The following is a 22,500-nucleotide window of genomic DNA, read 5'->3' on the forward strand; positions in this document are numbered from 1 at the left end:
GGACCCCCTTAGTCTCCGGAATTTTAGGTTTGCTTACATTTTCCCCGAAGTCGGTCTGGTCCGCCGGTCCGGGAAAAGCCTCCGAGTGTAAATCATTAACTAGTGTTTGCTAGAATTTGCTAGTTGTGTGCTTTGGGGTATTTTGTTCGCGTGGGAAGATGGAATGGCGTAAAGTCGTAATGGGGCTCAGCGTTTTTATATATATATATATATATAAAAATATATATATATATATATATATATATATATGTGTGTGTGTGTGTGTGTATAAATATATACAACGTGTATATATATATAGATATATATATAAAATTTATATATATATATATATATATATATATATATATATATGATACAATATTTATGGCCGTCGCGCATAGGACTCGAACCTACTGCTCTGAGGCCAGTAGCCGAGTGGTTTAAGGCACTATCCCGGTAGTCTCTTGGCCTCAGAGCAGTAGGTTCGAGTTCTATGCAAAAGGCCATAAGAATTATTTGATTGATGTCGCTTTTCACTGGCAAATTTCTCACATATCTATATATACATATACATTATATATATATATATATATATATATATATATATATAATAATTTTCTCCAAGAGGCATTTCTTTCAAGGTGAATAGAAACTATTGACGTTCACCAGAATAAAATCCTTACAGTACCTTCTCGGCTGGAAGAAGTTGAAGAAACTGGAGATGAGTTGAAGAGGCGAGAAAATAAGAAAATAAGAAGATAAACAAGAACTTTGTGGGCGGAGGAAGAGAAGGAGTGACCTCATTTAGATGGAAAGAGAGAAAGAGAGCGAGGGAGGGAGAGAGGGAGGGTAGGGGTTAAAGAGCGGAAAGAGAGAGACCAAAAGGTTTAATGTGGAGGTAAAGAGGACGGGGATATAAAATCTGGAAATGGTGCTAAAAGGGGAAAAAGGAAATTTCTTGAAGAATATGAATTTCGAAAAAGGGGGAAATTTCTTCAAGAATACGAATTTCGAAATGAATCTGGGCCAAGGCTGGAAGTAATGTGGTCATAACCTCTTTGTCATGGAGATGAATAAAATCGCCTGGCGGCAGCAGGAGTGAAAGGAAGAGTACTACCCGGCATAGAAGGAGTTAGTTGTTATTATAGGCTGTAGTTTACCAGCGCTTCTAGCCTTGTGATAGTGCCCTCACAACCAACGAAGTGTGGAGGAGGTAACAATATTTTTTTTTTGTAATATCCTTTTCAGTCGGCAGGTGATTTTATTCATCTCTTAGGCTGACATTCCCCCCTATCCACCTTCCCCCACCCCCACTGCAAATTTGGGTTCTGTATCTCGCAAAAATTGTCCATATTTAACCAAAGTAAAATGCATAAAAATTTTCGACGTATAAGAGGCGGTCATGGGGAGGAACCCTGAAACTCAAAATTTCTTCAAGACGAGAATCTCAAAAAAAAAAAAAAAAAAGTAAAGAGAGGAAAAATAAAAGTAAATCTGAAGACAAAGGAGAGGGAAGCTCTGGGCAAAGAGCAGAAGAAGAAAAAACGCAAGAAAGTAGAAATAAAAAATAACAATACATGGGAAAAATGAAAAAGAATAAAAGATTATATCAAAGATAAAAACATGATAAAAAAAAATTAAATTGAAGAGGAGGTACAGAGATGGAAGATAAGATAATGATTAAGAATAGAATAAATAAAAAATAAAAAAAATAGAAATTGAAGTAGAATTATAGAAATAAAAGAAGAAAAAAAAAACGAAAAATATAGAAATAAAAGTAAGAATAGAACGAAAGTGACCAAAGACAAAGAAAACAGTCAAACGACTCCAAGTCACGAACTCAAAGAAAACGGACCCACAGTTAAACACACACACACACACACACACACACACACACACACACACACACACACACACACACACACACACACACACACACACACACACACACACACACACACACACACACGTGGCGCAGTGGTTAGAGTTCCCGCCTGCCACTACGGCGGTCCGGGTTCGAATACCGCCCAGGGCTGAAATAATTTCAGTATCGCTGCGCTGCGGGTTGTTACTCCAACTCTCGTGGGCGGGGAGTTGGGTGTGTGTGTGCGTGTAAAGTCCCAGTATTACCCATAACTCGGTCATACGAGCCGTGAGCTCTCATCCAAGAGGTTAATAACTATCGATCACGAGTCCGACACGTGATCCAAGAGCATGGTGGTGAATCACACACATAAATGCATTAACTCCTTGGATGGCTTAGGATCTAATAATGCCGAAGCTAAATCCATAAATGATTTCAAAGCTAGATTTGATTGATGGAGGATAGGATGCAAGATCTTGTTAATGTGTATCCTTCTCTCTATATTGCAATTATGCGAATACAATTAGGTTTAACACACACACACGAATACACACACACACTCGTACACACACACACACACTTGCACAAACACACACAAAAACGCATACACAAACAAACAAGCAAATTAACAAAAGAAGCTACTCATTCATATTTGCACATATGCACATAGGTATATATATATATATATATATATATATATATATGTATATATATATATATATATATATATATATATATATAATATATATATATATATAGTCATAAAGACATATAGACAACAAGACAGAAGGAAAGAGAAAGAAAGAGAGAGTGGACGACGAAACAGGAATGCATATATAGATATGTAGACAACTAAGGGCAGGAAAAGAGAAAGAGAGAGAAAGAGAGTGGGCGAGGAAAAATTAGGCAAATGCATACACAGACACCTAGAAAACAAGAGATATAGAGAAAAAAAGAGAGAGAGAGAGAGGGAGAGAGGGTACGGAAGAATTAGGCAAATGCATACACAGACACCAAGAAAACGAGAGATAGAGAGAGAGAGAGAGAGGGAGGGAGAGTATTCGGAAGAATTAGGCAGTATATATGGAAGAAAGACAGGAGATAACCAGTGATGTATGCCAGAGGAACAAGAAACAAAGAGAATATGGACAACGCAGAACGTGTCCAGGAAATGTAACGAAGAGTCTGCAAGAGAAGTTCGGACCCCTGAGACTCGACCTGACGGCGAAGGCTCTGCTCGAAGGCGTAGCTGGACAAGGAACCACGAAACCCGTGAATTAAGGTGGTTTATGGAGGAACGTGGTAGTCGAAGTAAGATCGAAGAGAAAACCTGAAGGTGTTTGTCGAAGTAAGATCGAGGCGAAGTCTGAAGAACGTGGTAGTCGAAGTAAGATCGAGGCGAAGTCTGAAGAACGTGGTAGTCGAAGTAAGATCGAGGTGAAGTCTGAAGAATGTGGTAGTCGAAGTAAGATCGAGACGAAGGCCTGAAGAAGGTGTTTGTCGAAGTAAGATCGAGGCGAAGTCTGAAGAACGTGGTAGTCGAAGTAACATCGAGGTGAAGTCTGAAGAAGGTGTTAGTCGAAGTAAGATCGAGACGAAGACCTGAAGAACGTGGTAGTCGAAGTAAGCTCGAGGTGAAGTCTGAAGAATGTGGTAGTCGAAGTAAGATCGAGGTGAAGTCTGAAGAATGTGGTAGTCGAAGTAAGATCGAGGCGAAGTCTGAAGAATGTGGTAGTCGAAGTAAGATCGAGGCGAAGACCTAAAGAAGGTGTTAGTCGAAGTAAGATCGAGGCGAAGACCTAAAGAAGGTGTTAGTCGAAGTAAGATCGAAGAGAAAACCTGAAGAAGGTGTTAGTCGAAGTAAGATCGAGACGAAGACCTGAAGAACGTGGTAGTCGAAGTAAGATCGAAGAGAAGATCTGAAGAAAGTGTTAGTCGAAGTAAGATCGATGCGAAGTGTGAAGAACGTAACAGTCGAAGTAAGATCGAGGAGAGACCTGAAGACCTCGATAGCCGAAGGGAGATCGAGAACGTGTCAAAAAAAAAAAAAAAAAAAAAATCTTCCAACTGAGGAACGTAAAACTAAAAGGATTTGGTGGTAATGTGATAGTTAGTGGTAGTGTGGTGGTCGAAGTGGTGTTACTAGGGTTTGTGGTGTTAGGCGAGGTGGTGTTATACACTGAGATGGTCATAGGGATGGATTTTGAGGTTTTGGTGGTGATAATTTGAGTGGTGGTGGTGATGAACGAGAGTGGTGGTGTGGTGAAGGTGGTGGTGATAGAGAGAAAGAGAGTGAGAGAGAGAGAGAGAGAGGAGGGGGAGAGAGGAAGATTCTTGGCGATGTAAAGGAGGCTAAGGCATCAAGGATGAAGATTTTCGACGGAAGAGGAGGAGGAGGAGGAGGAAGGGCATAGCAAGGAGAGCTGAGGGGAGAAAAGAGTGAGAGGGGAAAAAGAGTGGGAGGAGAAAGAAGAGAGAAAAAGGAGTGAGAGAAAGGAGAGAAGGAGCGGGAGAGGAAGACGGGAAGAATAGAGATAAGAAATAAGAAGAGGAAGAGGGAAGGAGAAAAGGAGAGAACAAAGAGAAAGAGGAAAGGGGAAATGAAGTGGAAGAGGAGGAGGAGGAACAGGAAGAGGAAGAGAAGGAGGAAGAGGAAAAGGAGGAGGAAGATGAGGAGGGGGAGGAGGAGGAAGAGGAGGAGGAGGAGGAAGAAGAGGAGGAGGAGGTACAGATATTGAGTGAAGGGGATGTAAGAGAGGGGATGAATGGAGAGAAGAAGAAAGGGGAATAAGAGGGAAAAGAGGAGAAACTGAGGGGAGAGAGGGGAGGGGTAGAGAGAAGTGGGAAAGAGAGAGAGAGAATGAATGAGGGGAGAGGGGAGGGATAGAGAGAAGTGGGAAAGAAAGGGGAGGTGGAGAGAGAGAGTGAGAGAGAGAGAGGGAATGAATGAGGGGAGAAATATTTAAAAAATAAAAAGGGGGAAGAGAAGAGGAGGAGGAGGAGGATGGAGCGAAAGAGTGAAAACCCGAATGAAGTAAAGAAGGAACTAAGTAAAACAAAACAAATCAAAGTTAAAAAAGAAAAAAGAAAAAGAAAAATTTTAGGAGTGAAGGAGGAGGGCGAGGTTGTGAGGGGAGGAGGAGGAGGAGGAGGACAGGAAAGAGGGGACGAATAGAGAGAAGAAGAGAGAAGAGGAGGAAGAGGACCGTAAAGGAGAACAAGCGATTGTAGTTAGAATCAGAAGGAAACGAGAGGAATGTTGAAAAACGGGAAGAGGGAGGAGAAAGGGATGATAGAAAACGGGAGAAGGTAAGGAGAGAAGGAAAAGAAAACGAAACTAAGGAATTTTCGAATAAAGGACGTGGAGGGAGGACTGAATAAAGGAAGGAAGGAAGGAGGAAGAGATAGACGAGTGGATAGAAGGATAAATAGAAAGAAAAAGGAGTTAATGGAAAAAAATGAAAAAAAGGAAAAGAAAAGAAAATAAAGAATTTTCGAATAAAGGACGCGGAGGAAGGACTGAATAAAGGAAGGAAGGAAGGAGGAAGAGATAGACGAGTGGATATAAGGATAAGTAGAAACAAAGAGGACTTAGTAGATGAAGATTAAAAAAAAAAAAAAAAAAAAAAAAGTGACACTGCTTGGAATGGGACCCAGATGTGCTTGCCGGCAGGTAATTTCGCCAAAGCTCGCCAAGAGTTCGCCAAAAGATCGCCAACGAAGGAGTCTTCAGGAGGGAGGAGGGTGTAGGAGGAGAGAGACGTGGAAATAGGGAGATGGAGGAGGGAGAGGTGGAGGAAGGAGAGATGAAGAGAGGAGGTACAGAGAGGGAGAGGTGGAAGAAAAAGAGGTAGAGAGAGAAGTGGAGGAAGGGAAGGTGGAAGAAGAGGTGGAGGAAGGAGAGGGTGGAAGAAGAAGAGATAGAGGAAGGAGAGGTGGAGGAGGGAGAGATGAAGAGAGGAGGTGGAGAGAATGAGAGTTGGAGGAAGAAGAGGTGGAAGAAAAAGAGATGGAGGAAAAAGAGGTAGATAGAGAAAAAGTGGAGGAAGGGTAGGTGGAAGAAGATGTGGAGGAAGGAGAGGTGGAAGAAGAAGAGGTGGAGGAAGAAGGTATGGAGGAAGAAGATATGGAGGAAGAAGAGATGGAGAAGAAGAGATGGAGGGGGAAGAGATGGAGGAAGAAGAGGTGAAGGAAGAAGAGGTGGAGGAAGAAGAGGTGGAGGAAGAAGAGGTGGGAAAAGAGATGGAGGAAGGAGAGGTGGAGGAAGAAGATATGGAGGGGGAAGAGATGGAGGAAGGAAAGGTGGAGGAAGAAGAGGTGGGAGAAGAGATGGAGGAAGGAGAGGTGGAGGGGGAAGAGATGGAGGAAGAAGAGGTGAAGGAAGAAGAGATGGAGGAAGAAGAGATGGAGGAAGGAGAGGTGGAGGAAGAAGAGGTGGAGGAGGGAGAGGTAACGAAACGAAAGATGAAGAAGAAAAGATGAAGAAATGGGAGACGGAGGAGAGAAAGATGTAGAAGAGAGAGAGAGAAAGAGAAAAAGAGAGAGAGAAGGGAAGGAATGGGAATTGAGGAGAAAATCTGATAAAACGGTCGAAGCAAAATGGAGAAGAAAGAGAAACTGTATGAGAGAGTGGGAAAGGGAAGCGCTCCAGAAGAGGAAAGAGAGGGATAAAAGAGAGTTAGAGAGAGAATAATAAAGAGCTGGGAAGAGGGAAGGAAGGACTCGTCGGGCCGGTCAAAAGTTAGGTCAATGTCAGGTCACTTCGAGTCAGGTCAGGATATGTGTAGTCTTGTCAGGTCATATAAATTCGGATCAGTTGGGGTCAGGTCAGATTAGGTCACATCAGGTCAGTTCAGGTCAGGCCACGTTATGCCTAGTGATGGCAGGTCAGATAGATTTGTATCAGGTCAAGTCAGGTCAGGCTATGTCTAGTCAGGTCAGGTCAAATATATTCGGATCACTTCGGGTCAGGTCAAACCACACTATGTCTAGTCATGTCAGGTCAGACATATTTGTATCAGGTCAGATCAGGTCAATTTGGGTCATGTCAGGTCAGTTTGGGTCAGTTCAGATGATGTCAGGTCAGGTATACATGTATCAGGTCAGATCAGGTCAACTTGGGTCAGTTTGGGTCAGTTCAGGTCAGATTGAGACCTCTTGACCTCGAGAAGCCTCGTGGGGCTTCCTGAGGCCTAACAAGGATCGACAAAGGAGGCTGGTCAAGAAAAACGAGAAGGAAGAAAAGAACAAAAAGACAAAGAAGTGGATGAGAGAGAGAAGAAGAAGAGAATGAGGGAGAGGAAGAGGAAAATAGAATAAAAGAAGACGACGACGACGAAGAAGAAGAAGAATAAGAGGAAGAGAGAGAGAGAGAAAGAGAGAGAGAGAGAGAGAGAGAAAGTGACAGAGACAGAAGGGTCAGAGAAAGAGGAAAAGAGGAAGAAGAAGAGAAAGAGAGAGGGATAGAGAGAAAGTGACAGACAGAAAAAGTGTCAGATAGAGAAAGAGGAAAAGAGAAAGAGAAAGAAGACAGAGAGAAAGAGAAAATTACAGACAGAAGAAGAGTCAGACAGAGAGAGAGAAAGGAGAGGAAGAGAAAAAAGAGAGAAAATAACAGACAGAAGAAAAGTTAGAGAAAGAGGAAAAGAGGGAGAGGAAGACAAGGAGAAAAAAGAAGACGAAGGCGAAAATTTGGGCGAAGAGGGAGGAAGGAATGGAAGAAGAGAAAGAGGAGAAGAGGAAGAAGATAAAGAAGATGGATAATAAAGAAGGAAGCAAGGGAGGAAGTAGAAAAACGAGAAAAGTAAAGAAGAAGAGGAGGAATTAGGGGGAAACGACAAAAGAGAAAGACTGGAAGGGGCGAGAGAGATAGAGAGAGAGTGAGAGAGGGTGAGTGGAAGAAGGAAGAGAGAGGGGGGAGTGGAATGCAAATAGAGAATGCTGTTGAAAGTTAAAAGAGAGAGGAAGAGAGAGAGAGAGAGAGGGGGGGGAAGAGGGGGAATACAATGGGAATGGAGAATATTGTTGAAAGTGAAAAGACAGAAAAAGAAAGAAAGAGAGACAGAAAAAAAGAGAGAGAAAGAGAGAGAGGAAGAAGGGAGAGAGAGAGGGGGAAGTGGAGTGGGAATAGAGAATGCTGTTGAAAGTCAAAAGAAGGGGAGAGAGAGAGAGAGAGAGAGAGAGGAAGAAGGGAGAGAACGGGGTAAGTGGAGTGGGAACAGAGAATTCTGTTGAAAGTCAAAAGACAGAGAGAGAAAGAGAAAGAAATGAAAAGAGAGTGAGAAAGAGAAAGAGAGGAAGGGGAAAGAGGGGGGAGTAGAATGGGAATGGAGAATATTGTAGAAAGTGTAAAAACAAAAAAGAGAGAGATAGAAAGAGAGAGAGAGAGAGAAACGGTGGGTGGGGAAAGAAAGAGAGCGAGAGAGGAGAGTGAGTGAGTGAGTGAGCGAGTTGGTGAGTGATTGAGGGAGGAGGAAGGGGGAAAAGGATGGGGAGGGGAAATCTTGGACACGTAACGATGTAGGGTGATTGAGGGGGAGAGGAAAGAGGGGGAGGGGGGAAGAGGGGGAGGGGGAGGGGGAAGGAGGGAAGAGGGGGAGGGGGTAAGAGGAGAAGAGGGGGAAGGGGGGAAGAGAGAATTTTGTTGGAAGCGTCCAGAGACTCACGGTGTTGTTTATCTAAAAGAGGCGAAGATTTTTCCTCAGAGTTCTTCAGACTTGGAGCTTTTGATTTCCAGATTTTTATTTGACATTTTTTATTTTATTTTATTTTTTTATTATTATTTTTTTTTACTCTTATTTAAACTGAAATTCAGTTAAATATTCCAATGAATGAGAAAAAATGTATCACTGAATCAATCAAATAAATAATATATATATATATATATATATATATATATATATATATATATATATATATATATATATGTGTGTGTGTGTGCTTGAAGTAAAATATAGGCGAGAGATTTATATACTTCTAACAAATAGTGAGAAATCCTAGAAATCTACTTTGGGGGACTAGAATACCGCTGGCATGTATCCTTTGGGTATAAAAGGAGAGAAGGGGGACGAGGGACACCAAGTAGAATCAGGATTTTTTTTTTTTTTTTTTTTTTTTTGTACGCTATCCCTCTTTAAGGGTGACTGAGGGCATTGTGTCCGTGTGTGTATGTATGTGTAGGTGTATACATATATGTATTTATGTTTGTTTCATGTGCATATATATGCGTGTGTATGTATATATGTGTATATGTATGCGTGTGTGTACTTATGTTTGTTTTATGTGCATATATATATACATATATATATATGTATATATGTGTGTATGTATGCGTGTATGTATGTATTTATGTTTGTTTTATGTGCATATATGTGTGTGGATTTATATATGTGTGCATGTATATATGTGTGTATGTATGCATGTATGTACTTATGTTTGTTTTTGTGCATATATATGTGTGTGTATTTAATATGTGAGTATGTATGCGTGTATGTATGTATTTATGTTTGTTTTATGTGCATATATGTGCGTGCATGTATATGTGTGTGTATGTATGCGTGTACGTACGCATGTATGTATGTTTATGTAAGCGTATGCATGTGCGTATGTATGTGTGCATGTGTGTGTATATAAGTATGCATATATGTATGTTCGTAAAGTATGTATGTACGTATGTATTTCTGAATGAATATAAAAAATGGTTCATTTGAAGTAGTTTTTAATTAAAATCTTTATTGAATGTACAACATATATGCTTCTCGGTGCTACATCAAGTACAAACCATTGCACTTCATAAAGCTCGCATGAGTCTTTGTGCAATTTGTACACTTTGTACAGTTTGTACATTTTGTTTCCAAGTGATACCTGATGTCCAGAAAAATAATTCATTTGTTCGAATCTTGAAAGATTTCTGTCGAAATGTGATTGAATTTGTATTTTCGTTTGGAAGGGAGGGAACCCGCATTCAACGGTGCTGATCTGTGTTGTGTATTAAACTGAAGAAAGCAAAGAAAAAGGAGGAGAAAGAGAGAGAAATTGAGGAAAAATAAAAATGAATACTTAGGACGACATGTAAATCAAATAAACAAATAAATAGATTAAAGGATCAACAATGGAGAGAGTGATAGATAGAGAGAGAGAAAGAGAGAGAGAGAGAGAGAGAAAAAAAATAGAAAGAGAGAAAGAGAGAGAGAGAGAGAAGAGAAGATCAGCCATCAGAGAAAACTATTTTTGAAAATTGTTAAAGAAAGGATCGATGGGGAAGGAAGATTTTTTTTTAAAGAAAAAAACAAACAAGAATATCAAACGCAAAAGGGAACATCCGATGGCGTAGGGGGAGAGGGGGGAGGAAGTGGGGGAGGGGGGAAGTGGGGAGAGGGGGAGGGGGAAGTGGGGGAGGGGAGGGATAAGTGGGGGAGGGGGAGGGGAAAGTGGGGAGAGGGGGAGGGGGAGTGGGTGAGGGGGAGTGGGAAGTGGGGGAGGGGGAAGGAGAAGTGGGGAAGAGGGAAGTAGGGGAGGGAGAGGGGGAAGTGGGAGAGGGGGAGGGGGGAAGTGGGGGAAACCTTGTCATTGGATGCAATCGAATGTGAAAGTCCTAGATGACGAATCGAATACAGAAACGAACCAACGAGATGCCAGGCAACATGACGTCATCAAGAAACGAGCCAATGAGGTGCCAGGCAATATGACGTCATCAAGAAACGAGCCAATGGGATGCCAGGCGATATAACGTCATCAAGAAGCAAGTTGATGAGGTACCAGGCAACATGACGTCATCAAGAAACGAACCAATGAGGTGCCAGGCAATGTGACGTCATCAAGAAACGAACCAATGGGATGCCAGGCAATGTGACGTCATCAAGAAACGAACCAATGGGATGCCAGGCGATATGACGTCATCAAGAAACGAGTTGATGAGGTGCCAGGCAACATGACGTCATCAAGAAACGAACCAATGAGGTGCCAGGCAATGTGACGTTATCAAGAAACGAGCCAATGGGATGCCAGGCGATATGACGTCATCAAGAAACGAACCAATAAGATACCAGTTGATGTGATGTCATGAAGAAGCGAGTCAATGAAATGTCAGGCAATATGACGTCATCAGAAAACGAACCAATGGTGTGCCAGGCGATATGACGTCATCAGGAAATAACCCAATGAGAGGTCAGATGATATGACGTCATAAAAAATGAACCAATGTATGTCAGACAATATTACGTCATCAGGAAGCAAGCCAATGGGATGTCAGGCGATATGACATCATCAAGAAGTGAATCAATGATATGTCAGACTATATTACGTCATCAGGAAGCAAGCCAATGGGATGTCAGGCGATATGACATCATCAAGAAGTGAACCAATGAAATATCAGACGATATTACGTCATCAAGAAGCAAGCCAATCCAACGTCAGGTGATTTGACGTCATCAAGAAGCAAGCCAATGAAATGTCAGGCAATATGACGTCATCAGAAAGCAAACCAATCAAATGTCAGCCGATTTGACGTCATGAAGAAGTGAACCAATGGGATGTCAGACGATATTACGTCATCAGAAAGCGAACCAATAAGATACTAGGCGATACGACCTCATCAAGAAACGAACAAATTATATCTCAGACGATATGATGTCATCAGAAGAGATTTTTTTTCTTTTAAATAATACAATCGACTTTATATATTTTTTCTTTCAAGATAATCTTCCACTTACATTATGGAGATTAAATGCAAACTATAGCTTTAGTCTTTATTGACGAGGATTTGATGAGATACAAGTTTTAATAAAAGTAACATAATTCTTGGTGGAAAAAGACAGAGAGAGAAATATATATATTTTTTTTTCTCTCTGAATTAACGAACACATTTTTTGAGACGAAGAGCTTAATGCAAAGGGAAGAAAGAGTAGAAATGCCACACAAATACCCGACTTTATTTTCAAAAAACCTTAAAGTTTTTGGATTTGCGTACGTATAAAATAGAGAGGGAGAGAAAGAGAGCAGAGAAAGAGAGGGGGAGAGAGAGAGGGATAGAAAGAGAGAGAGAAAGAGAGGGAAAGAGGGAGAGAGAAAAAGAGAGAGGGATAGAAAGAGAGGGAGAGAGAGAGAAAGAGAGCTAGAAAGAGAGAAAGATAGAGAGAGAGAAAGAGAGCTAGAAAGAGAGAAAGAGAGAGGGATAGAAAGAGAGAGGGAGAGAGAGAGAGAGGGATAGAAAGAAAGAGAGAGTCAAAAATAACAGCACTACAGATATATGTGTTTACCTACAAAAGAGCAGAAGCATTGTATGTTTATGATCACGGAATAGAGAATACCTGATGCCCTCGTAACAAAATCTATGAATGCGTCACAGAAAATGATTCACAACTTTACAGAAAACGGGACGAGGGGTTGGTGGAGGGGAAGGAATGAGAGAGGAGGTTAGGGAGGAGGAGGCAGAGAAGGGGGGGGAGGGAAGACGGAGGGGACGAGAGGGGAGGGGAAGAGGTTAATAATCCGTGAATTTAGATAAAGACATAAGCATATATATGGAGGAAGAAACTGTTCTGGAGACAAGAGGGGGGGAGAGGGGGGAGAGGAGCTATGGGAGGGGGGATAGTAGGACGTTTGGGAGAAAAAAAAGGACTCGTTTCTGTGGGTGAATAGGAGAGGACCGGAGGAGGAAATGTCCTACTTGGATTGGGTTGGGTGGCTACCTCCCCCCCATCTCCCCACTCTTCTTTCCCCTTCTTAGGGGGGGTTCCTTCGGGTGAATAAAATCATCTGGCGGCTGTAAGAATAAGCGTGTAGATCGTGAGTAGAGGTTAAGAGTTTTTTTTTTTTTTTTTTTTTTTTTTTAACCGAAGAAGACATCTTCAGGAAAGGTCGGTAATTTGTGAAAAAATAGAAACGAAAAAATAAAGAGAAAGAAAAGGAAAAAGAATAAAGCGAAGAAGAAGAATAAAAGGAAGATGAAGAAGAAGATGAAGATGAAGAAAGGGAAGAGGAATAAGGGGAAGGAGAAAAGGAAGGCGAAAAGAAAAAGAAGAGGAAGAAGAAGAGGAATAGAGGGAAGAAGAAGAGTAAAAAGAAGAAGAAGAAGAAGAAGAAGAAGAAGAAGAAGAAGAAGAAGAAGAAGGAGGAGGAGGAGGAGGAGTAGGAGGAGGCAAAGGAAGAGAAGAGGTAGGGGCAGGAGAGGAGGATGAAGAAGAGGAATATAACGAGGAGGAGTAAAAGATGGAGAAGAAAAAAAGAGGAAGGAGACGAAAGAGGAAGGAAAAAGACCAAGAAGAACAAGAAGAACAAAAAGAAGAAGAACAAGATGAAGAACAAGAAAAATAGGAGAGAATATAAAAAAAAAAAAAAAAAAAAAAATCGAGTAGATAAGGTATGGACCAAGAGAATGAGACTGAGAATGGGGGTAGGATGGGGAGGGGGGAGGGGGGCAGGAGGATGGGGAGGGGAGGGGTAAGGATGGGGAGGAAGAATCTGATTATCCTTGAAAGGGGAACCGGAGGAAGGAGGGGGGGAGGGGAGGGGAGGAGCAAAGAAGGCTAACTACCAATTCGATCAAGAGGGACAACTTCTTCGGATACCGGAAGCCCAAGAACTCTTGGGCCATCGAAGACTTCTGCCCGTTCTTCAAGAAAAAAAAAAAAAAAAAAAAAAAAAAAAAGTTTTGTACTTTGTTCTGGCGGTGTAACCAGAGCTTCTATACCTTTCTGGGATGGGGACGGTATCGTGACGAGTTGTTGTTTTTTGAGTAGGATAAAGGATATCTTTTGAAGGAGATTCAAGTCTCCAGTTGGAAAGGAATGTTGTGTGACTCTGGTCCGTAGGGGTGTCACTGCGAAGATTGGAGTTTTTGTTGTTGTTGTTTTTCATCGTTTTATTTTTCTTCTATTTCTTCTTCTACCTTTTCTTTTCTTCTTTTTTATTCTAAATGAATAGATAAATGAAATAAATTGATAATAAATAAATAGATAAACAAATGAATAAATGAAAATAGATAAGTAAATAAATGAACAAATAAATAGATAAATAAATTAATTAATATATATATAAATAGATAAGATAAAGAAATAAATGAACAAATAAATAGATAAATGAATCAATAAATAGATACGATAAAGGAATAAAAGAATAAACGAATAAATCGATAAATAGATAAATTAGAGGAACGAACGCGTCAAGCGTAAAAAAAAAAAAAAAAGTACAAATAAAGTGACAAGACGAGGAATAATATATGCACAAGAACGCTCGCGCTTGATTTGCAAATGAAAATGTTGAAGAAAAAGAAGAAAAGAAGAAGAAGAGGAAAAAAAATCCATCAGAAACGTAACTAAAGAACCTTAAAGAACGAAATAAATTGTACCCCAGGGAATAAGGAGAGACAATAAGGCCACGTCCCCGGGCATCTTGAGCTGGCAAACCATGACACTATCCGTTCCCGGGACTATTATACGGCAATGGACGGAAGTATGACGTCACTGGCGAACGCACAGGACCGACCCATGTACTACCGAGTTAGTAGGACATGACGTCCACACCATGTACATACTCGACAAGACCCGACAACGTTAATTGACCTGTACAGAGCACAGGAACCTTTATGGAATGTTAGGTGTGACGTCATGGTGATCGTAGCGCGCTAGACCAATCATTCGCTACTCCTGTTTACGGCCGACCAATCACCAATCACCGGCCTTCGCGAGCACAGCCGGCCGGGCAAAGCTCGACCGTGTGGATGTGGTATAAGAGTGATGAGATTGATTGGTGAGAGTGGGTCGTGAGAGAGTGTGGTGAGAGTGGTGAGAGTGGGTCGTGAGAGTGACTTGTAAGAGTGAGTGGTGAGAGAGTCTGGTGAAAGTGATTGGTGAGAGTAGGTGGTGAGAGTGAGTAGTGAGAGTTGGCAGTGAAAGTGAGTGGTGAGAGTGGGAGGTAAAAATAAGTAGTGATAATGGGTGGTGAAAGTGAATAGTGAGAGTGAGTAGTGGGAGTGAATAGTGAGAGTGAGTAGTGAGAGTGAATAGTGAGAGTGAGTAGTAGTGAGAGTGAGAGTGAGTAGTAGTGAGAGTGAGTAGTGACTAGTAAGAGTGAGTAGTGAAGAGTGAACTATGAGTGAGAGCGAAAGCGAGAATGAGAGAGAGCAAGTGAGAGTGAGAACGAGAGTGAGAGTGAGAGGAAGGCGGGGGTGTTGAGAAGTTGGAGTCCCGCACTTCGTATATCTCTTGATGGAGTACATTGTGCTCCTCGTCGCCATGGCAACCCGACCTCTCGGGTTCCTGGCCGACCTGCAACGGGGAAGCTCCTGCTAATGGAGAAGTACTTCCTGAAAGAAGAGGAGGAAGAGGAGAAGAGGAGGAGGAGAAAAGGAGGAGGAGGAGGAGGAGGAGGAGGAGGAGGAGAAGAAGAGGAGGAGGAGGAGGAGAAGAAAGGAGGGAGAGGAAGTAAGGAGCTGAACGAGGAGGAGGAGGGGAAGGGGAGTAAGAAGAGGAGGGAGAGAGAATAGAGAAGGAGGAGGAGGAGGAGAGTAGGAGGAGGGGAAGAAGAATAGAGGGAGGAAGAGAAAGTAGAGGAGGAGAAGAAGGGGGAGGAGGAGGGGAAGGGAGGTAAGAAGAGGTGGAAGAAAAAAATAGAGGAGGAAGAGGAGAGGAGGAGGAGGAGGAGGGGAAGAAGAATAGGAGGAGGAAGAGAAAGCATGAGAAAAAGGGGAAGGGGAGTAAGAAGAGGAGGAGAGTAGGAGGAGGGGAAGAAGAATAGGAGGAGGGAGAGAAGGTAGAGGATGTGCAGAAAGAGGAGGAGGAGGTGAAGGAGAGTAAGAAGAGGAGGAAGAGAAAGTAGAGAAGAAGGAGGAGGGGAAGGGGAGAAGTAGGAAGAGGAGAAGGTGAATGAAGAGTAAAAGGAGGAGAAGGTAAAGGAAGAGCAGGAGAAGGAGGAGGAGGAAGAGGAGAGGAAGAAGAGAATGGAGAAGGAAAGAGGGAAGAGGAAAAGGAAGAGGAGGAGGAGAGGAAGGAGAGTGAAGAAGAGAATGGAGAAGGAAAGAGGGAAGAGGAGGAGAAGAGGAGAAGGAAGAGGAGGAGGAGGAGGAAGAGAGTAGTCGAGAATTTTTTAGTAAAAGAAAAATAAATCAAACAAGGTTGACCAAGAAGTTTTGGTTTGAAAAATATTCTAATAAGAAAAGGCTAGCCTGTCAAGTTTGGGTGGAAAATGCTTGACGAGTAAAAGGGTCTAAGGGTCGTTGGGGGGGTAGAGGGGGAAGGGGGGAGGAGGGATAGGTTGATCAATGAATTCTTTTTATGAATAACCAGCGCTTCTATCATTTATTTTATCATTTTATTTTATCCGTTTATTTATCGATTTATATATTTTTAATTAAAGTGGTTAGTTTTCTGTCGTAACCATAAAAGGATGCTAGGTGACCCTGGTCCGTAGAGGTGTTGCTAAAAGCCCCAAGATATTGATAATATAAAATATGTAATCATAACACCATAAGGTTTTTAGTTCGGGAGAGGATCTTTCAGCCAAACTCTCGTGCAAAGCGGCTTTCTTCCAAATGATAGGTTCGAGCGAAGGAGGCGTTAAGGTGGCTGGAAAGGGGCGTGGGAGGTGGCTGAGGAGGAAGAGGCGGCGTTTGACGGATTTATGATGGAATCTGAGCCCCCTCTGGTGGCGTTGGTGGATGCGTGGGGGTTTTGTGTGGGTTGTGTAGCTTTGTGAATATCTGATTACAGAAGATATTGGATTTTTTTTTTTTTTTCTTTTTCTTAAAGACGTGAAGACTTTGAGACTCCTTTCTTCCTTGTGGGAGAATGTGTTGGAGTGGGGGGATTGTTGTGTGGGAGATGGTGGAGGGGAGGGGGAGGAAAGGGAGGAGGGAGGGAGGGTAAATATTCAAGCCCGTTTATTTTAACTTGACAGACACTTAAGAGTCCGAGTTTGATTCCCAGTGGTAATCGGTGACTGCCACTTGTCCTGTCTGTCCCGAACAGATACGTGTCTCTAGGTGGAAGGAGAGGAGGAGGAGGAGGGGGAAGAAGAGGAAGAAAAGATTTGACAATGCAGTCTATCAGGCTATGTGGTAAAATTTTTTGAAAATAATTAATGTACCTAAAATAGAAATAAAAAGTATATGTAAAAAAGGTAAAACTAACGGGTTTTGAGAATTATTTTGAACTCTGAGTGAAGAGAGGACGTGGGAAACTCAATGACGTAATCATCTTCTTGAGCGGGAGGTTATAAAATAAAATAAATTAAAAAAAAATAAGAAGAAAATCGAAAAAATGCGAAAAGCTAAATACGATTAAAAAGAAAACGGAAATCGTCAAGGCTAATAGGAAGAGAATACGAACATAAACGGGAAAAATTGAGACGAAGAACGAAAAATAACGAGAAACAAGACAGCGTCTTACGACGAGAAAGAAAGAAAAGGACGAAATAAAAAGAAATACTGATGACATATCCAAACAACTGAGAAAATATACCAACATTACTGGAAAGCCAAATAGCCTTTTAAGCAAACAGACAATATCAGATTGCGAAGAAGAAGAAGAAGAAGGAAAAAAAACGAAGAAAAAGAGAAGAAAGAAAAGGGGAATTTGATTAAGAAATTGAGATAGATTAGAGAATAGCTCAGGCGATAACCAGATGGATTAAGAAATTGAGATAGATTAGAGAATTTCTCAGTCAATGACTGGACGGACGAAGATGAGAGAGAACGAAGAACACAAATGTGCATAATCTATTCAAGCTAATGTGTTTAGTACCCCCTCCTCCTTCTCCTCCTCCTTATCCTCCTCCTCCATTTCCTCTTCTTCCTCCTCCTCTTCCACTTCCTCCTCCTCCTCCTCTTCCTCTTCCTCCTCTTCCTCCTCTTCCTTTTCTTCCTCCTCCTCTTCTTCCTCTTCCTTCTCTTCTTAGGCTTACTCCTGCTCCTCCTCTTCTTAGGCTTACTCCTCTTCCTCCTCCTTTTTCTCCTTCTCCCCTTCCTCCTCCCCCTCCTCTTCTTCCTCCTTCTCCTCCTCCTCCTCCTCTTCCCCCTCTTCTTCTTCCGCCTTCTCTTTCTCCTTTTCCTCCTCTCTCTTCCTCTTCCTCCTCCTTCCCCTCTTCTTCCTCCTCCACAATACCTCCCCTCCCCTTCCTCCTCTTCCTCCTCCTCCTTTTCCCCTCCTCTTCCCCTTCCTTCTCCTCTTCCTCCTTCTCCTCTTCCTCCTCCTCTTCCTCCTCTTCTTCCTCCTCCTTCCCCTCCTCCTCCTCCACCTTTCTCCTCCCTCTTTTCTTTGTCCTCCTCCTCCTCTTCCCTTTCGTCTTGGTCCTTGTCTTCGTTGTCTTCTTCCTCTCCTCCTCTCCTCCTCTTCTCCTCTTCTTCCTGCCCTCCTTCTTTCCTTTTCTCTCTCTTCTTCTCCTCCTCTTCCTCTTTGTCTTCGTCTTCCTCCTCTTCTCTTCCTCCTTCACTTCTTCTTTCCCTTTTCCTCATCCACGTCCTCCTCCCCACCTCCATCTCTTCCTTTTCGTCTTCCTCTTCCTCCTCCTCCCTACCTTCATCTCTTCCTTTTTGTCTTCCTCTTCCTCCTCCTCCCCACCTCCATCTCTTCCTTTTCGTCTTCCTCTTCCTCCTCCTCCCCACCTCACCTCCATCTCTTCCTTTTCGTCTTTCTCTTCCTCCTCCTCCCCACCTCCATCTCTTCCTTTTCGTCTTCCTCTTCCTCCTCTTCCCCACCTCCATCTCTTCCTTTTCGTCTTCCTCTTCCTCTTCCTCCCCTACATCCTCCAATTTCAACCCCAACCCCAACTCCTACTCTACCTCTTCCCCACCTCAACCTCTCCCCCTCCTCCTCCCCCTCCTCCTCCTCCACCTCCATTCCAACTCCAACCCCAGCACCAACCACTATCCACCTCTTCCCCAACCCAACCTCTCCTCTTCCTCCTCCCCTCCTCCTCCTCCTCCTCCTCTTCCTTCTCTTCCTCCTCCCCCACATCTTCCACCTCCATTCTAACTCCACCCCCAATCCACCTCTTCCCCACCCCAACCTCTCCTCCTTCCTTCTCCTCCTCCCCTCCTCCTCTTCCTCCTCCTCTTCCTCCTCCTCCTCTTCCACCTCGAAGGATACGAGGAGATTTGATTGAGGTTTTTAAAATGTTCAAAGGCTTTGACAACATTAATGTCAAAGATTACTTCTTATTAGACCAATCAAATACAAGAAGACGCCACGATTTCAAAGTAATTGGCAAAAGATTCTCTACGAACGAAAGTAAGCACTTCTTCTTTAACCGGGTTGTTAACGTGTGGAATTCGTTACCTTCCACTGTCGTCGAAAGTAACACGATAACAACATTTAAAAATCGCTCAGAGAAATACTTGGAATCTAATCCGCAAATAAAATATTATCCTTTGCAATAAAAGATATGACAACCAGATATCTAATCACAATTGGATTAATTGGATAGGATAGTGATAGCAGTAGTGTTAGTTCATCTTCTATCGCCTAGTTGCCCTGTTTCCTTAACTGTAGTGTAGTTTAGTTAACACAAACAGCCTCATTAGGGACAGTAGGCCTGCTGTTGTTTGTTCTTCCTTTGTGTTCCTTTGTGTTCCTTTGTGTTCCTCCTCTTCCTCCTCCTCCTCCTCCCCCACATCTTCCACCTCCCTTCTAACTCCTCCAATCCACCTCTTCCCCACCCCAACCTCTCCTCCTTCCTCCTCCTCCCCTCCTCCTTTTCCTCCTCCTCCTCCTCCTCCTCCTCCTCCCCCACATCTTCCACCTCCATTCTAACTCTACCACCAATCCACCTCTTCCCCACCCCAACCTCTCCTCCTTCCTCCTCCTCCCCTCCTCCTCTTCCTCCTCCTCTTCCTCCTCCTCCATCTCTTCCTCCTCCTCTCCTCCTCTTCCTCCTCCTCCACCTCTTCCCAACCCCAACCTTACCTCCTCTTCCTCCTCCTCCTCCTCCTCCTCTTTCTTCTTCTTTTCATCGAAATATCGACAAATAAATAGAGGTCTGGGTGGGTATCGGAGGCAGCTGCGATAAGCGCGAGACGTATCGTTTCGTGGTATTGGTATCGTAAGTAATCGTAACAGAAGTGGCGCCGACGCCGGCATTGGTAACCTCGTATGTTACGATGTCGTTACTTACGATGTCGTTCTTGCATATGCCAAGAATATAAAAAAAACAAAAAATCCAATTTTCCTACCCACTCTCTCCTACTCCCCCCACTCCCCTCTCCCACTCCCCTCTCCCACTCCCTCCGATCACCCTCCCCCTCCCACCCCCTCCCTCTCCCTCTCCTCTCCTCCTCCCTTCCCCCTCCCTTCCCCCTCCTACCCACACCTCTCTCCCTACCCTCTCTCACTCCCACTCCCACCCACTCCCTCCCACTCTCCCACCCCCTCCCCTCACCTACTTCCCCTTTCCCGTCTCCCCCTCCCTCCCTCTCCCCTCCCTCCTCTCCCCCTCCCTCCCACTTACCCTCCCACCCACCCTCACCTTCCCCCCTCACCCTCCCACTCCCACCCTCCCACCCCCACCTCTCAAGTCTGATTACAGATGATGGACGTCGTATAGTATCACCTCCCCTCCCCACCCACCCTCGGAAAAACAGTAATAATAGTAATAAATATTTAAAGAAAGGAGGAAGACAAATAACAGCAGTCGTAAAGAAGAGTAAAATGATAATAACAATCAATAATGGGAATAACAGCAGTAATAACGATAATGACTAATAATAGTAATAACATGAATAAATGAGCGAGAAAATATTGATAGATATGAACATTGGGTCTGTTTATTCCAGTTCTCGTAAGGAAATGAACATGAACAAATGAACGTGAACAAATGAAAATGAAGAAATATACATAAACAAATAAAAATGAACAAATAAATATGAAGAAATGAACATGAAGAAATGACCATGAAGAAATGAACATGAACAGATGAACATGAATAGATGAACATGAACAAAAGAATATGAATGAATTAACATGAAGAAATGAACATGAAGAAATGAACAAATGAACATGAACAAATGGTCATAAACAAATGAATGTGAAGAAATGTATGTGAACAAATGAATATAGGCGAACATGAACAAATGAATATTAAGAAATAAGTATGAATAACTGAACATGAACAAATGCACATGAATAAATAAACATGAAATAAAATGAACAAATGAATATGAAGAAATCAATATCAATGAATATGAAGAAAATAAAAAAATTAATATGAAGAAATGAACATGAACAAATAAACACTAAGAAATGAACAAGTGAACAAATTTACTTAAACGAGCATGAACAAGTGGACATGAACAACCTAAAATGAACAAAAGAACATGAACAAGTGAACATGAGCAAGTGAACATGAACAAATGAACATGAACAAGTGAACGTGAACAAGTGAACATGAACAAATGAACATGAACAAGTGAACATGAACAAATGAACATAAGTGAACATGAACAAGTGAACATGAACAGGAAGAAATTAACATGAAAAAGTGAACATGAGCAAATAAACATGAACAAGTGAACGTGAACAAGTGAACATGAACAAATGAACATGAACAAGTGAACATGAACAAATGAACATGAACAAGTGAACATGAACAAATGAACATGAATAAGTGAACGTGAACAAGTGAACATGAACTAATGAACATGAACAAGTGAACATGAACAAATGAACATGAACAAGTGAACATGAACATAAGTGAACATGAACAGGAAGAAATTAACATGAAAAAGTGAACATGAGCAAATGAACATGAACAAGTGAACATGAACAAATAAACATGAACAAGTGAACACGATTAAATGAACAACGCGACCATTGACTATCGAACGCTGAACATGTTAACGTTGAACTTGCGTGTTATCGAAACGTCAATGGCTCCAGGCATAGAACATCGATCCACATTTTCGTTTTCTTTTGTTCCAACATCTCGTTTCTTTTTTATCTTCTCTCTTCCTCTCTTCTTCTCTTCCTCTCTTCTTCTCTTTCTCTCTTCCTCTCTTCTTCTCTTCCTCTCTTCCTCTCTTCCCTTTCGTTTTCGTTTTCTCTGTTTTTGTTTGTTTTGTTTTTACAGTTTTTCCGTTTTCTTTATGTGGGCATGTTAAAGTTCTTTTTCCTTGAGTAAGTAACGTTCTATGATAATAATTGTTCACAGAATATTAAATAGCTGTCATGAAATGAACACACACACACACACACACACACACACACACACACACACACACACACATACATATATACATATACATATATATATATTACACACACACACACACACACACACACACACACACACACACACACACACACACATATATATATATATATATATATATATATATATATATATATATATATAACAAGCTCCCTAGTATCAGAGATGTAATTCAAATTTCATAAACAAAAACATAATCATTCACTCACACCTAAGAAGAGGAGGAGGAGGAGAAGGAAGAGGAGTCATCGTGGGAGTGAATGTACTCCGCTTCCCACTCCAAGTGACAGCTTCAAATGATCAACATTCACACAAGAGCCTGGAAGTCATAAAGGACTGGAAACCGCTTTGCTTTGTGAGCCTGGAAGCAATTCTTTTCTTTTATTTTTATTTTATTTCTTTGTTCCAGACTCCGCAACCCTTGGGGACGCGGGGAGTGGAACGGGCCTTGGAGTGAGAGG

General features: G+C 42.2%; 1 protein-coding gene across 1 annotated transcript in view; it reads left to right on the forward strand.

Annotated features, from left to right (window-relative positions):
• LOC143033057 (calpain-9-like) overlaps positions 1 to 22,500 on the forward strand; it is a 460,946-nt gene that overhangs the window by 257,138 nt on the left and 181,308 nt on the right. Inside the window, exon 7 of the mRNA XM_076198255.1 lies at positions 22,449 to 22,500. This exon is cut by the window's right edge and continues 77 nt beyond it. Coding sequence (XP_076054370.1) covers positions 22,449 to 22,500 — 52 coding nt within the window. The remainder of the gene's footprint in view (positions 1 to 22,448) is intronic.

The sequence above is a fragment of the Oratosquilla oratoria genome, chromosome 15 (genome assembly GCF_046742065.1).
Source record: "Oratosquilla oratoria isolate Oo_2021 chromosome 15, ASM4674206v1, whole genome shotgun sequence".
In the NCBI taxonomy this organism is placed as follows: domain Eukaryota; kingdom Metazoa; phylum Arthropoda; class Malacostraca; order Stomatopoda; family Squillidae; genus Oratosquilla; species Oratosquilla oratoria.